This window comes from Lactuca sativa, chromosome 3, assembly GCF_002870075.4.
Source record: "Lactuca sativa cultivar Salinas chromosome 3, Lsat_Salinas_v11, whole genome shotgun sequence".
Lineage (NCBI taxonomy): Eukaryota > Viridiplantae > Streptophyta > Magnoliopsida > Asterales > Asteraceae > Lactuca > Lactuca sativa.
The window spans coordinates 317174419-317192333 of NC_056625.2; the positions used below are offsets into that span (position 1 = coordinate 317174419).

General features: G+C 38.1%; 1 protein-coding gene across 1 annotated transcript; it reads right to left on the reverse strand.

The window, feature by feature from the left end:
* Nucleotides 1–12828: 12828 nt before the first annotated feature.
* LOC111897028 (uncharacterized) lies at nt 12829–14131 on the reverse strand. Its single transcript, XM_023893006.3, has one exon. It carries the CDS (start codon nt 13863–13865, stop codon nt 12939–12941), a length of 927 nt encoding a protein of 308 aa, XP_023748774.1. The 5' UTR covers nt 13866–14131; the 3' UTR covers nt 12829–12938.
* Nucleotides 14132–17915: the final 3784 nt, after the last annotated feature.

Below are 17915 nucleotides of genomic sequence, written 5' to 3' on the forward strand. Positions count from 1 at the left end.
TGATGTTTAAGTTTTGGGTTTGGGGGTAAACCCTGCAGGTTGTCATTGATGATGATCTTCCACCAGAGTATCAGGTAGCATGTGTGCCGCGAGGCAGTGATTTATCATGAACAGATAGACATTTGGCTCTGAGAGAGTCGAGGACCACATTACACCTATTTGAGTATAGTAGGGTGTATTGTAGTGGTATTAGTGGGGAGTTCAGTCGAGTTTAGCAGTGCAGTGGGTTTTCTATCTATGATGGGTATTGAATATGGGAGTGGGTCCCTGTTCTTGGGATGATCCATGTGTTGGAACATTGGTTGATGAGTTGAGGTGGGGGAGTACGGTGATTTCGTGGTCCAGTCTATGAGTCAGTGATGTTTTTGGACAGTTGAGTTGTTTGGTGTTGGATTGGTATGAGACTTGGGACGACTAGAGGCAGTCGTGGCGAGAAGTTCCTGAGGATTTCATATGAGGTTCAGAGTTATGAGATCGATTGATTTCCTTAAGGGGGGGATTATCGGGCGTTGCGTAGCACTTTCCAGGGGCAGGTGCGTTATTGCTTGTGAAAATAGTTTGTGAGGTTATCGATGTGTCAGATAGTGATGGTTCGAAGCCTAAGTAGGGGAGAACCAGGTGGTTTATTGAGAGAACCAGGAATTTGTGCAAAAGCGGTTAGGGGTTGGATACAGAAACCTGCGGCTTGAATTCATGAGATCAGGGTCATTGGTGATCAAGGATAGGTGCAGAGCGAGATAATGCATGTGTTATATGTCGAAGAGAAGGATGGGTGGCTCTGCAGTGGGTGGTCAATGGTCAGGAATCTGGTGGTGGTCAGAGTCGTTTCAAGTGGAAGACTCGTAATGATGGTATGGGCAGTTGAGAACTTCTGAGTTGAATTATGGATAGACGATTGTCGAGTAGCCAACTCCCGGGCTGGGATGTGTATTCTTGCTTGGATTTTGAGCAGTAGTGGAAAGGGTTTCGGAGGATCATCAGTGTGTTCTGAAGAGTTAGCGCCTTCCTTGCATTCCAATTGAGTGTTTGGATGCACTGAAGTTGCGCATTGAGTGAAATAGGAAATTATTATGGGATTCAGAGGAAATGTATTATTGTATCTATATGATGCTTGGGGCAGGAGATTAGTGGTTGTGGCAGGATCTTGTGATGTTTTGTTGGGGTGTTCCGAGGTATCCGGGTATGATATCTTGATTTCGGAGTTATTCATGATTCTTGAGCTGAGACGACTAGTGATGTATCATGTATCCACAGTTCCAATGGGAGCCCTTCGTGTATTGTCATCAAGGGGGATTATTTAAGGAAGTGGATCTCCGTAGAGGTAGGTTCTATGTTATGGCGGTTGCCGCCAGAGTCTGTAATGCATATCGGGGCAAGTGTGTGTGTAACTATCTATGATAGTCTTCGGTGCTTGAGTTAGTGAACATAGTGGGGCGTTATAATGAGAATGAGAGTATAGGGTGAAGCTACAGGGAGCCGTAGTATTCACCAGTCAGAGGGTGTTGTGATGCTACGGGGAGCCGTAGTACTCACAAGTGAGAGAGAAAGAGAGAGAGAGAGAGAGAGAGAGAGAGAGAGAGTCGTGATGCTACGGGGAGCCATAGTATTCGCCAGTCAGAGGGTGTTGTGATGCTATGGGGAGCCGTAGTACTCACAAGTCAGAGGGAGGGAGTCGTGGTACTACCGGGAGCCGTAGTACTCACTAGTTAGTTGGCGTTGTGATACTACAGGGAGCCGTAGTACTCACGAGTCAAAGGCTGTCGTAATGTTGCGGGAAGCCATAGTACCCACTAGATGGCAAGAGAATGTGATGATGGATTGTTCTCCGATCAGTGTATGATGTGGAAGAGTTTTGGGCTTGAGTAGCCCTAGTATTGAGTTTTTGGAGCCTAGTTGTCGAACTGGGGGCGAGACGGGGGTCTCCGTCTCTGTCGGAAGATTCGACGAAATGCACAAGGGATATGCGCAGCAGACACCAGAGATCAGATTTGAGACGATCCTCGGTTGGATTGTAATTTTTTTTCGCATAAGGAAAAGAGAATTTCGTGACTTGCGTGTCACTGGGTCGGGATAGTGGTCATGGGGAGGAAGTTAGTGGGATATTTGGATCATAATATGGGTGACCTTTGGAGGCTCAGCTGTGGAGTCAAAAGCTGACTTGGTGCTCAGTCTCGAAAAGGGATATGAAAAATGAGCTAGAGCTTATCATGGGGATGTCTGAGGACACTTCAGAGCGAGCGAACAATTCAGACGCTCGAAGACATGCTTCGAGCATGTGTATTAGATTTCGGAGGGAGTTGTGGCACGTATTTACCCTTGGTTGAGTTCTCCCATATCGACAGCCATCATTTGAGCATTGGTATGCCACCCTTTGAGCTGTTATATGGGAGGAGGTGTCAGACCCCCATTTGCTGGGGAGAGGTCGGGCAGCGTGTTATGGGTAGTACGACGATTGGGTTACAGACGATTACGCAGATTCCGCAGGTCAGGCGGAGGTTATTGACCGCTCAGAGTCGTCAGAAGAGTTATGCGGGTAAGCACCGGTCCGAGCTCAAGTTCCAGATCGGCGACCTTGTGCTCCTGAAGGTCTCTCCTTGGAAATGAGTGATTCGATTCAGGAAGAGGGGTAAGTTGGGGCCCCGATATATTGGTCCATTCAGGGTGGTCGCGAGGGTAGGCAGGGTAGCCTATCATTTGCAGTTGCCAGCAGAGTTGGATCAGATTCACGACACTTTCCACGTGTCGCAGTTGCGAAAATGCATAGCCGACAAGTCAGTAGTAGTGCCACTAGAGGATATTCAGGTGGATGCGAGCCTGAATTATGTTGAGAGGCCAGTGGCGGTCAGAGATCGAAAGATTAAAGTTCAGAGGAATAAAGAGGTGTCACTGGTGCAGACCCAGTGGCAGCATAGGAAAGGGTCAGAGTTAACTTGGGAGCCGGAGCGTGAGATGCATGGGCAGCATCCGGAGTTATTTGCAGAGCGAGACTTCAAGGGCGATGTCTAATTCTAGAGGGGGAGAATTCTAACACCCCGGATTCCCAAGTATTGTTTTATTCTTTATTTTTGGGTGATTGTGAGGAGACTCGGCGAGTTGGAGTCCAAACTCGCCGAATAGGATTGCAGTTTTGTACACGGGTTCACGTCTAGACTTGGCGAGTCCAAAAGTGGACTCGGTGAGTCCACGTTGTTTAATGAAACCCTAATTTCCAGGGTTTGGGACCTATTTAAAGGGGCTTATGGTCGTCATTTGTGGCCACCAACCCCAGAGAGAAACCCTAAAGAGATTTTGAGCATTTTGGGAGAGAGAAGAGGCCATTGTTGACCTTTGAAGCTTTGTTTGGCAAGGAAAATGAGATTCTAGCTAAGAGGAGGCAAGGGAGGTGGACATCCTTCGATTTCGGAGCACAGAGCATCATCTTGGAGGTATATTTTTGCTTCCTTTTCTGTTGTCATGATAAACATGGGGGTTAGGGTTTCTTGACCCCTTTGTTAGTTAGATTTGATGTCCATTTCGTCCCTATCGGAGATGAGGCTTAGGATGAGATCCATAGAGGTCCAGAGAAGCTTTATTCCTTAAGCTTTATGAGGATTCATGGGAGTTTTGACCTAGAGTTATGAGATATGGGGCTAAAACATCATCTAGGAGCAAATAGTTGTTGTTTGAGCACCAAGGTTTGGACTTTACGTGATTATCATGCCTGGGGAGGCCAGATCTATGATTGTATGGAACAGATATGACCTCAAAAGTGAGTTTGAGTTATGCATGGCATGGACTCGCCGAGTCTGAAGAATAGACTCGGCGAGTAGCATGAAGTTGCCCGTAACCACTCAACGAGTGGTCTTGTCGAGTTGAGGGGTTGACTTAGTAAGTCAGGGAGAGTCAGGGGGGACTGAGTCAAGCCAGAACTCGCCGAGTTGTTCTTAAGACTCAGCGAGTTGAGTCGTGGGGGCCCCACGATTTATGCCAGGAGAAACTCGTCGAGTCAGAGAAATACTCGACGTGTCAAGAGAGGATCCAAAGGAGTCAGTGGACACGTATAGACTCGCCGAGTCGCCCTAGTGCACTCGCCGAGTCCGGTCAAAGTTGACCGTTGACTTTTGTTGACTTTTAGGGTTTGGTCAGCAATGTGGCCTTTGGGCCAAGAGAGGGGTAAAATGATCTTTTACCCTTAAGAGGGTGCCAAGAGAGGGTTGATTCTAGTCTCGAGAGTTATATTCATGAGAGTATTTGCCTTATGTGTTAGGCGGTGGCGAGTTCGAGATTCAAGTATGGGGATATCTGCTTTCTGCTTGCCAGGTGAGTCTTCTCACTATACTTTACCTTGAGTAGGTAACCAGAGATATGTGACAGAGTATTTGTATGCTATGTATGTTATGTGTTGTACCACATTATTTCTATGTGATCTATGCTGTGCATGTTTACAGAGTTAGAACCGGAAGGTTCCCAGAGTTAGAACCAGAAGGTTCACAGAGTTAGAACCAGAGGGTTCATAGAGTAGGGTCCACGGACCCACAGAGTTATAGCCTCGAGTGGCTAATATGTGTTATGTGTGGTATTTTGGGGAACTCACTAAGCTTCGTGCTTATAGTTTTTTGTGTTATGTGTTTCAGGTTTCTCTCAGGATCACGGGACGGCACCGGCTCGATTGTACACACCAGAGAAAGAGTCATGTTTTGGAGGATCCTGGTTTCTTATGCAAGTGAAAATGGGGTTATGTTTTGTAATTTGATTATGAACGAGATTTTAAGCAAAGTGTTTTTAAGAATTAAACGATTATTTTTCAATGAAAAATTGTTTTGAAATTTTCGGTGTTACATTGTAGCTAGCAGTCAGGGTGCGGGAGTGTCAGTCCCGTATAGATCTATACACACACTGCTCGCTCTCCCTACAGAAGACTCTGCATACCAACTCGATGAAGGGGAGATCCGTGTCTTGAAGATGCATCCCGTATAGTGAATTCTGATGTAGGTACTGGACTATCGATAGAGACTCACAACTGAACTGACTCCTTTGGAATTCGCGTACTAGAAAGAGTAAATAGAGCTTCCTAACTATTCCTATAATAGTTACTAGTGTCTCTGATCTATGAGTGACGAGTAGGAGAATGCCCTTACTACCCAAGGGAAATGAACTGGCCGATGTAAACCTTTATGTCTATACATGTATACATGATACATAATTAATGACTAAACGACCTTCGGACGGATATCCGATCCCACCAGACCACATCCAAACGAGGAAAAGGAAATAGGGCGAACTAGCCTTCGTAAGTCCTTTAAACATTATTTATATAACTATACAAGTACAGGCATGCATTTAACAAAGTAGAAGCATTTAACCTACTAGAAGTGTTTAACGAAGTAGAAGCGTTTCACGAAGTAGAAGCGTTTAATGAAGTAGAAGCGTTTAATGAAGTAGAAGCATAGAAGCATGGAAGAAAGATTAGATGAAAACTTTGGAAAACCTTTACACTTAAGAAAATCGTGACTTGATAACCTTTTGTAAAATAAGTTTGAAGACCTTTGGAAATCCTTGAAAACCTTTCATAAACAAGTTTTGAATATAAATTTTGATAAAACAATATAAGTAAGGATAACCTTTGTTTAAAATACTGCTGTAACTGGTTTTGAAGTAATACATACTGCGCGAGAGTCAATTTGAGAAAAGATTTAACCAAGTAAAGACGTTTTGGAAAAACCATTTATAGTACCATACTTGGTAAAACAGCTGACAGTGTAATAATCCTTGTGCATGTGGGTTATCAATCACATATGATTGATATGATAACTAGCATGTTTTAACTTGTATTCCCCCTCCCCCCATAAAAGCATGTAAAAACATTTAAAAGGTTAATTCAGGGGTATGAACTCACCTGTTGTAAGTGGATCGGGCGGAGGTGCCGGTTGGGTGCTCGGTGTCAAGTAAAGACTTGAACACGCTTAGTGACCTATTAACATATGATGACATATGTTTACATACAATTAGTAATTATAATACTAATTAAACACGTATACGCATCCTAATGAGCGGAAAACACTTTGGTCAAGTGCTAGGAGTGTCCCGGGTAACATCTAAGGGAGTGTATGGCCTAGTTAGGGAGTTTACTCTTCAAGAGTAAACTCTTTATAGAGTTTACGGCCCTAAGACCTTATCCCCATGAGTTTACGGTCATAAACTCATGGGTGGTGTGTTCTTGGATGCTTTAAGGTCTTATCTCACTCGTGGAATTAGGCTAGGTTCAATTTTAGGGCATAGGAAATGGTTTAGGCTCCAAATGGACCATTTTAGGGTGCTTACGGTCCATTGACCACTCCTTGAGGATTTTACGGCCGTAAATACATGATTTTACGGTCGTAAACTCATCTTTTACCATTTCTTTTGTTTTTTGGTGGTTCTAACTCATGCATGCAAGGTTCTAGTCACTTATGTGAGCATAGGAAGGTGTTAAAGGCACTTAAACACCTTGGAAAGGTGTTTAAGGTCTAAGAAGGTGTTCTTGGGGAGTTTACTACCGTAAACACATGATTTTACCATAGTAAACTCATGTTGTCCATGAATCTTATGTTTTGGTGCATCAAACGAAGGATTACAAGGCTCTAGGCACTCATTAAAGCTTTTGGAGGTGTTTGAGGGGTAGTTTAACACCTAAAAAGGTGTTTATGGTCCATGAAGATTGGTTTACGGTCTAAGAATGTTCTTAGACCGTAAACTCATGTTTACTCACCATTTGCTATGATTTTGGTGTTCTAAGTCCTTTCATGTAAGCCTCTATGTCATAACTAAGCTCCATAAGTGATTTGGAAGGGTTTTTTAGCATTAAAACCCCATTTACGAGTGCTTACGGTCCATGAAGGTGTTCTTGGACCATAAACTCATGTTCTTGAGGATTTTGGGTAATTTAAACACGAATTCGTAAGCTAGATAAGATAAACAACAAGCTAGGAAGGTTAACTTACCGATTTGAAGCTGGAAGGGGCGATTTTTGACCAAAAGTCGTTTTTTAGAGAGAGTGTGTTAGGTGGGAAAAAAGGTGGGAATGAAACCCACTCAACCCTTATATAGGGTGGAGTTTATGGCCTGGATAGGGTTCACCTGACACCAACCGCGAACGGGGTTTTTCACGACTACCGTTAAACACGGCAACATTTTAAAATTATACTACCTAAATTTTGGTTCGCTTAACGAATATTATTTAAAATATTCTAACGGGTTTAATTCCGGTCAAAAATATTTTCGGGATAAATTTGGCTAATTTTTGACGTAATTGATTTCGACGTTAAAACTAACGGAAATTTTTGGGTTGTCACAGGAAATCATGTGTGTGATGCTCCGCTACACCGCCGACTCTTTCCCTTTTGACAAAGAGGTACCTGAAACCACAATTAAAACTGTAAGCATGAAGCTTAGTGAGTTCCCCAATCATACGACATGCCATACAATGCCATCGGTATCTTTCAACCGGTAATCATCATCGGTATCTTTCAACCGGTAATCATCATCGGTATCTTACAACCGGTATTCATCATCGGTATCTTTCAACCGGTAATCATCATCGGTATCTTTCAACCGGTAATCATCATCGGTATCTTTCAACCGGTAACTGGGGTCTATTCTACCCCTTACTACTACTACTAGCATACAACAACAAGGTATAAGCATACAATCAGGCATATCCAAGTACTGACCTACACTTCGTTCCTAAACACCACTGTCAGGGGAAAACTATTCCTATCATACACATAGCATATCATACACATAGCATATCATACAGATACATATCATAACCAAACATGTATCTATACAAAGATAACTATCACAAAGACAATCATCTTCTAAATACTCCTACTTGGTGGGCCGACATTGTGGCCTTAGACCCACCCTTACTGGAAGGTAACTCACCTCAAAAAGCTGACTGCTGAAAAGCTGAGCCGCAAATGTCTGACAGCTGCTCCGGTGATTCCCCGACTATATTCCATAAAACACTTAATCAGACATTGATACTAATCCTAGGGTAAAATGACTATTTTACCCCTGACCGATTCCAAACCAAAGCCAAGTCAAAGTCAACTTCCAGTTGACCCGACTCGCCGAGTTGGCTTGCCAACTCGTCGAGTCCATATCCAGTCGATTGACCTTACTCCCGTCTCTACTCGTCGAGTTAGGCATTGACTCGATGAGTTCTCTTCCTAACTGAATACTTAATGGTCCTTCATCCAACTCGCCGAGTTGTATGAACAACTCGTCAAGTCAATATTCATCCGATGAACACGTTCTGTCCTCGACTCGCCGAGTTCTATGAAGATTGCCTTGGACCCGCCGAGTCAGGGCATTGACTCGCCAAGTCCCTCCATTGATGAGTCTGGCTTCTGACTCACTGAGTCCACCTATGGCTCACTTCTCTACTCAGCTACTCGAAAAGGGGAAAAATCGGGGACTCGCGACTCGACTCGCCGAGTTCGAAGAACAACTTGTCGAGTCGCATTCATGCAATCTCTCTACACTCGATTCTGCTTGAATCCAGTGCATTCCATTCATAGATCTTGGTTCCTAGGACTTGGTTAACATGTAAAGTTTCCAACTCGAAAGATTTATAAGGATGGATTCGGAGGGTTGCAAAAATGAGTGTCATATAAACTAAGGGGTTAAGGTTCATAAGGATTGTGAGTATTTAGGATTGGGAAGTTTTTAGGAACCTTAGACACAAATATTTTCATTCAGGTCTTGGTATAATGGTTGAGTTCAAAATGGATTGTCTTATATGATATTGGTAATGAAAGTTTAACTTAAAATTAATTCGTTTTGCTTGGGGGCAAACAAAAATTAAGTGTGGGGTATTTTCATATTGTCATATTTATACACATTTTGAGGCAATAATTTAATACATTTAACTAATATTTTGGTTAATTAGAAAGATATGCGATACTTATTGAATTAATTTACATTTTACAACCAATTAAGACACTCTTGAAGAATAAGGGCCAGAAGTAAAAAAAAAATAAAAAAAAAAAAAAAAAAAAAAAAAAAAAAACACACACACATTGGAACTTTGGAGGATTGGAGCTTAAAAGAAGAAGATTTTAGCTGAAAACCCCAACTCACGACATGACAAATCAACCTCACGACGTGAGGAAGAAATTCTAGAAGATCATTACGTGGAAATTCATAATCCTTGCTCGATATGGATAGACAACCAACTCACGATGTGAGACTCTATCTCACGACGTGAGCCACGCATTTTCAAAAACCATATAAAATCCTTTCCATTATCGATTGAAGAGGCTTTTATGAGGAGAGATATTGGGGGATATTCGAATTTGGAGGCCAGGAACCTGCGAGAAATATACATGTCAATGAGAGTTTGCTTGAAGATTAAGAATTTGAAGATCAAATCATCACATTCATTTTGCATACTTTAATAATGTCGATTTCTATTAAATTTGTGTGTTTAATTTCAGTCATGAGTAGCTAAACTCATTTACTTTCGTTTAGCTAGATGAAACCTTGAATTTATGGCTTAGTTTATTAGTTTATGGATTTTATAAGTTGGTTTTGTGTTTGTGTTTGATTATCATTACCTAGCATGTTAAAGCTTGTGATTTTGTTGCTTAAATTCAAGTTATGTGTAGCTTAATGACCATTAAATTACATGTAGTTGTTTACCTAGTGATTTAGTAACTATTAAATTTCTAGAGCTAGGAGTGACTACATCTAGATTAAGTAATAAAAGTAACAAATTTAGTTGTGTTGGAGAACATAGTTGTGACCATAATTGTGTTTTCTTAGATAAATCTTATATAGCCCATCTATAATTAAGAACTAATTATGTGTTTTCTTGTGTATGAGCATACATGGTAGTACATGAATCGGTGAAAATATTAGTAAATTGGACTCAAATTGCTAATTAAATAATGATTGGTAACCAACTTTATTAATCTATGAATAGTAACTAACCATAGGGAAAAGGTGGATTCGAACTAAACGAAAGTGTGTTTTTCTTATACTGATTAAAACCTTTTTCAGTTAAGTGTTTAAGTTTTTATGAACATGAAAAATCAAATAAAACCCTCTTTTAATTAACGCTTGCTTTTTAGATTAATCTATTAGTACTTAGGTTAGTAGACTAAATCCGTTCCATAAGTTCGATACCCAACTATTTGTGCTATATTGTTGGCGAGTAGGTCCACTTCCTTAGTCATAATAATTAGTTAAATAGTTGGTAAATCTAGTATGTATAATATTACGCATCAATGTTGCACACGACGTAACGACGAGTTGGATTGAGACTAAGTTAAGCTAATATTAGGTTGAATCATGACTGAGTTGGGACCGGGTTGAGTCCGTTCCCCACAACATAACCATGAGGGTCAACTATTTGACCTAGACCTGGTTTGACTTTTCGCTAAATGGCCAGCTTTAGAGGTTAGATTAAGGTGGGACCTTCTTTGATTTAATAGGTGGGTCATAGCATTGTTCATGTGGTAGTAAGTTGTGTTCTTAGCTGATTTTGTAAGACATGTCAACCTTCTTAATATATTGCGTATGATGTTAGTTGTCTATGAGATACTTGCATGGAAGACCCTAGGGGGAGGCCGTGCAAATTGTATGAAAGACCATGGGGTAGCTCATTACACATGTATATAATACCTTGGGATAGCCAATGCAATACGTGAAAAGACCATATGGGTAGCCCATGACAAACGTATGAATAACCATAGGGGTAGCCCTTGGCACTTATATGCAAGACCATGGGGTAGCCCATGGTAATGTATGTATGGTATGTGGTATTTTGTGGAACTCACTAAACTTTGTATGTTTTCAGGTACATTCAATTCTAAAAGGAAGGACACGACTTGACTGCACAACATTATCCCCTTGATGATTTCCACGTTGATGACTATTAGTGTACTCTGATAATTATGATACATTTGATATTATGATGGGTTTTTGGACAAATACTATCTGAATTGATAAATTAAAAATTAAAATTTTTATGTCTATTTTTGGGATGTGACACAACGTTTGGCCTCTCACAAGATGCCACATGGCAATTCATATACATAAACATGTAATTACCGTTGTCTCCTATGACAATGTCTTTGATTTATCTCACCGACAACCATGTCCAACATCCTATGTATCTCTGTAATTAGCTGTTCACTTAGTTTATCCCATGTTGGGTGTTCATATTACATGTCGAAGCTTAAGTTGTTGCGATGTGTATTTTTGTTTTTTCTACAAAAACTTGAAGAAACTAAAAAACAATAGAACACATTTGACTTATTGACATGTGTAATGCTTGATTTTACTAACTGGAAAGTGGCTATAGTTGAAAAAAAAACTTTGAAAAATAAATGACATTTAAATCCTTGTACATATGTTTTTGAATTTTTATAACTTTCATATGTTTCACTAAACTTCAATTTAATTCCAACAGTTACAAATGTATATCTTTTTGGATGATAATTTTCCTTGATATTTTCTTTATCACATTCTTAAAGAAAAAACAAACAGAAGAAACAAACAGAAGCAAGTGTTGATTGTATAATGGTTTTTATATGTAAGAAAGCTCTTAAGTCGTGATTTTTTGATTTTACCTTTTGATTTCCGAGAAACTTTATTTTGGTATTTAGGTGGTTTTCGCCACATTTTCTGTGAAACTGCTATGATGTAGCAATTTTTGGTGACTGGATGATGACATTCAGCAAAGAAAAAAGAAATTTGTGAGAGTGGATCGAACTTGAGACCTCTAAGATATTAGTCGATGCCTCTTCCAGTAAACAAAACAACGGTTTTGTGAATTGTGCATTCTTATTGAATATAATAATACACAAAGAATATTACAATTAAAATGTTTAAAAAGTTAGGAGAAAGATTTAAAGCAAAGACCTAAGAATCCTCCTTAATAAATAAAGGTTTTTTTTTGCCACATGTCAATCTCTCATAAGTTTTGACACTTGTCATTTTATAGTATTTTTGAAAGAAATATTATCCACTTATCAATTTTTGGTTTGTTTCAATTTTTAAAATTAAAATATATACTATATATGTAAAGTATTAAATATCATTATAATATTAAATTGCAATAAATATATTTTTTTCTTTCTTATTTTAAAGTTTTACATTAAAAAATATTACTAATTTACACTTTAATGTTTAATTTTTTTTTAAATCAACCCGTGTAATACACGGGTCTCACACCTAATATCTACAATAAAAGAGCTATTTTCACATAGTTTTTTGGTAACACGTCATCCTAAAATCAACAAACCTAGAAGGCTTAACATGCCTCTACTACAAAAAGGAAGATTTAACCATCACCTTGGTATCCGATCAGGCAAAGCTTGGGCACACCATGGGAGGAGGTATCGAGTTTAAACATTGGGGGCTCAATTAACGAAGGACTAAGAGAAGGATACGCGACATAGGTCTGAGAAGGGCTGCTTTGGTATCTCACACTGCTATAGTTATTCCTTTTTTGAAGAAAAGAATTTTGTACAAAATTCAATGTGTTTTGCTTTCATTTTTGGTTAATCTCCTTTCCATCTCCTTGTTATTATCACCAAAAATTCCAACAGGTATTCATGAATTGAGAAGAGAATGTTGGATTATTCCTTATTATGATTATCACCAAATGTTCCAACAGGTATTCATGAAATGAGAAGAGAATGTAGGATCATTGCCTACATCTATTTAACTCGAGGAGGTGCTGAAAGAATCTTAGTTTGATCCTATTAATGACCTAATGGATGCTAATAATAATACATCGTTTTATAGTATTATGTTTGTTTCGATTGTGTTTTCATAGTTGTGTTCTAAAATGAACAATGATTATCCAATTTACTATTACAAAAAACCCAAAATATTATTTTATAAATGTAGTTATATTCACATTACAGTTTATATATGAATCCAAAAAATCAAAAATTAAAAAAGAATTATGGATGGTAATCATTTTCAATCGTAGGCTGTGTTCTAACAGCTGAAGCCAAAGGCATTCTACTTTGCCCAACATTTGTTGCGCCTAAAGCTTCACTCCTTTCTGCCTCTTTTTCCATTTTTTCAAGTTTTCTCATTCTAAAAGCTCTAACTATAATAAATATAACAATCCCAAAAAATAACAACCCTAATATCCCTATAGCAAATCCAAACACCCACCATTTCCACAATTGCCCTTTCTCCTTCTCTTTCGGGGTATGCGGCACCATCGTTGGGTGTGGTACAATGATCGAGAAATGCCCTTGATCGTGCACGGCACACATGTCTTGTAGGGTCATGTTGGTCATTTCAACTGTCCCGTTTATATAAAACACAACACATTTTGGTTTTTCGTTTTGTGGGAGTGAGAAGTTGGGAAATTGGACCAAAATTGGGCCTCCGAAGAGGGTGAGATTTAGTTTGGTCATCTGAGTGGTCAAATTACCAAATTGCCCTGTCGAGTTTCTTGAACCATAGGCATTGAAACCAACAACAGAGGCGACAAGAGTATAATTTGGTACATTGTAGTAGTAAGAAGACATGTTCCCAAGATTTGAGAAAACCATATCTAACCTTGTGAAATTTGGCAATGAGAATATCCTCGGTGGCATATAAAATCCACTATAATTTGCCCCTTTCCTCCAGAAACTATCCCTTCGTAGGCGAATGATTGAAACATTAACACCTGTAAAATTTGAAGGCAAAGATGCATTATATAAAACACCTGTTTGAGGTCGACTTGGTAGTGAATTCTCCGCATATTCAAGAAAAAGGTCATCTAAAGAACGAAGGGTAGAATTGTCCACGCCCTTGATTTCTCTCAACGAACATAAACAGCATAGCATCACAAAACTAATAATGAAGCTTCTCTCAAACCCCATCAACATCAATACCAAAACACCCGTTTTCGTTACCTCTAGGCCGACTTCATCGATCTTAAGCAACACAGTCTTTGCAAGTAAGTTTCCGAATATACCCCGAGGTGGCAAATATATAAAAAGAAGATATCAAATGATTAGAAGGGTGGTTTGGGAATTGGACAAGGTTTCTCTTGAGATAACCGAAATTGGTGAATTTATGATTGTGTTATGAAGATGTTTTAAGAGAAATCGGGGTTATGGTACGGGTAGGGTGGGGGTGGATTGGGTTGGGTAGGGTAGGGGTACCACCTTAAAAGGAGACTTAGTTGAGTTGTTTTAGTTTTTGATTATATGTTGACAGTTGGATTAGCCATATATATGTGAGATTTTGGTGTAATTGGCGACGGTGCCAACGAGGTTATAATTGGAATTTGGACATACTCACCTGGATGGTTGTGATTTTCATGAGTATTTTACTACTATTGGATTTTATATTATCTTTAATGTTAATATAATTAATACAAAGTTATATAGTTTATTCTGATTCGGTTTAGAACGAGTAGAAATTATACCGTCCAAATGGCTTTATGTGGGTATTAAAGTATCTTATTTTCTGTTTGGACTAATCCGTTTTTTAGTTCAATAAAAATTATGAATATCTTTTTGAACAACTATCTAAAAAGGAGATTCAATTTAAAAATAATAATAATAATTACGAAATTTGCTTTATGAAGGGTCTCTATTATCTATTAAAGTATCTTTATTTACTTTTATAAATCATATCATCACGCAAAATCATTATGTATTTCACAAAATCTTTTGATTTTTTGCAAAAAATAAATGAACAAAAAAAATCAAAAATACACATTTTACACGAAAAGTAGTTCCACAGGGTCAATTATGCAAAATAAGTGATTGCTATGCTACATTAGTACATTTCTTGTAAAAGATAATTATTTTTTATTTTTTTTACTTATTTATTCATTTCCGTTATTCTTGTTAGAGAAAATGTCATTCTAACCCTCCAAGCTAATCAATTTTGTTTTAAAATGTTCCTCATGTTTTTGTGTGTGTGTGTGTGGGGGGTGGGGGGGGGGGGGGGGGGGGGGGTTAAAGGCATAAAGTCCATTTTAACATGCTTATTAAGGACATTGACTTTTTTTAACCGGTTTCAATTGCAAATTCATATCTATGTAGCATTATGAGAGTCGTGTGTAACACACAGATGCTTATGATGAGAGCTAACAACTTTATTCGATGCTTTAAGAATGGACGTTCACACCAAAGTGATGTAAACAACTTCCAACTTCTCTCGCTTGTTGTCATGGCTGGGATCGGACCGAAAATTTCACAACAATGATTATTGTAGTTTGTAGTGCCCCCAACATATTTAAGGGTAGGCATGTGATTAAAATCAAATATGACATATACCATGAGAATCTCATGATTTCCATAAACAAGGTTGACATCATGATCGTCGGAATGAACGCGATCATAATCACCAACAAAACTTTGAACAATGTCTAATTTGTTCATAAGCTAATTTTAGGTCAAGAAAACATAATCTTAGCACAAAAGAGACTAGATCGTGAGACATCCATGTATATATACATTTGGTATATCAGTCTGAATGTTTGAAATTAAGAGATATTGTTCACGAACAATCAATTATGTATTGTAGGAGATATTATTCCATTCTGAAATTGAAGTAGATCCAGTTCATTTCCTTTTATGGGTTTAGTGAAAAATGTGAAATGTCTCAGATATGTTGAAAAATGGAGATGAATGTTTAGATTCCTTAGCGAAGACACAAAACTCCATTTCATTTGTTGTAGATGTGAGAAAATCATTGGTGGTTAACGAATGCTTTCAAAACTATTGTTGTACGTGAAAGAAAATCGTTTGGAGTCTGACACTGTGAGTATCATCAATGGGGGATGAGAGAAATTGTTTTGTGTTAACAATGGTCTAAAAAATCATAATTCTTGAGTATTTTTTGATGATTAAAGACTTAAGGTTAAAATTGTTATCGTTAATCAGTATGAGAGAGAGAGAGAGAAAAAAAAAGGGAGAAGAAAGAGAGAGAGAGAGAGAGAGAGAGAGAGAGAGAGAGAGAGATGAGTTGGCAATGCTATGGCATCGTCCATTAATGAGCTAGCAAAAAAATTATATTATGTGGTGTGTCATCCCCATTTTCATAGCCAGAAAAGACCGATTTGTTTATGCTTTATTTTAAAAATCAGAGTGTCCTTTTAAAAAAAGTGTTGCGGAATTTGTTCTTAGAAAAACATGATAAACATATTATCAATGCATTTCCAAAGAAATGTATTTTGTTTATATTAAAACTTTGGAATGTCATTGTCAATACAAAAACATAAGCATAAACATACCTTACATTCATTTATACTAGTGGTCTACATCTCTTTTAATCTCTCAGTGTATTGTAGCTTCATATCGACAGATGTGATACAAATAAGCTGAGTGGCTCAGGTTGGGAAAGTTGGTGAGTACATAGTGATTTCAATCCCACAATGTTATATATATATATATATATATATATATATATATATATATATATATATATATATATATATATATATATATATAGAGAGAGAGAGAGAGAGAGAGAGAGCTAGGTTCAAATGTTTTTAGCAATTATTGTGTGCCTAAATGCACCAATGAGAATTCAAGAAATAATAAAGAATTAAATAAATCATTTAAGGGTATTCTGGATATTTTGTACTTTTTAATTAAGGAATCATTTAATTGAAATCATGCATTTAAGGAAATAAAATCAATATTTTTGACCTGGTCTCTCTCTTGCATCGTGTCTTATATTCAAGGAATTACCAAGATGAATGACCGACACCCCACAACACAACCGATAAAGACCTTGATTTCTTCTTTCTTCTTCCAGTCGACGCACATCACAGATAGAAGGAGTCGATCGCTTCTTCGTTTTTTTTCTAATGCGCACAAACGATACGGAGAAGAGAAATGCACGCACCCCTTTTCTTCCCTCCTGACGATCAATTCTTTATCTCACATAATCCTAATCAATATGCGACGCTCTCAATTCGTACATGTATATTTGAATATTGAATCTATTTTCTTTTAGCGTGATTGGGTTGGTTCGTCATTTTGGAGATTGAGATGACTTGGGATTGTGTTTTAGGTCTTAACCAGCTCTCTTAGACGTCGCTTCTATCGCTCCAGACAGAATCCTTCTTTTAGATTCCTATTTTACAGTCGTTGTATTTCATGGATCTACGCTTGCTCAATGGCGAAAAGTTGGGTATCAGAACGAGCCTGGACACGAGGTACATGTTGTTTCTTTTCCTTGGATTTCCCCAAATATGGACGCTATTTGTAAAGGAACAATTTCCAGTTGCTCGTTTAGTCATCTGTGATCAGCATAGATCCCAAGTTAAATTCAGTTCAGTAAATACTTTGGCAATTTGCAGGAAATACTCCCAATTCCCATGGACAACCGAAATGTCTAGTACAAATCTGTTAGAATTCATCAATGCCCACCATGTGTTTGATGTAATTACTGAACCAGGAGTACAACAAATTATCTCTATTAATGTTATTATTTGTGTGCTATAATGTTATTACTTAGTGATCAACTAACTGAAATAATAGAATAGCTATCTTACATCATCATCGGGTGTTATTCTTATCTTTAACTGTTTCATTCTTTAAGAATATTTTGCATCTAATGTATTTTTTTATTTGAATAATGTGTAAAGAGTATTATATTCTTCCAGAATCACATAGGAATGATTCTTCCAGAATTGTAGTTCTAGTATAATCACATAAGAATGATTATGGTAAAATCACACAAGAATGATTTTTCTAGGGTTTTATTGCAACTGGATTAATCTTTTATCATGATTTCTGCCATAATTTATAGTGTTTTCTTTTAGAATGCACAAAATTTAGAATGCTCGTGGTGAATGTATAAAATGTTACTCTTACATATTCGATTTCATGGCAGTTATTCTAATCGAATACTCAATTTGAAGGAAATTATTCTCAAAGAATGTGTGAAAGGAACCTAATGATCAAGTGTTG

What these genes read in the sequence shown, in the direction of transcription:
- LOC111897028 (XM_023893006.3), bottom strand. Translation starts at nt 13,865, where the DNA reads ATGTTGATGGGGTTTGAGAGAAGCTTCATTATTAGTTTTGTGATGCTA.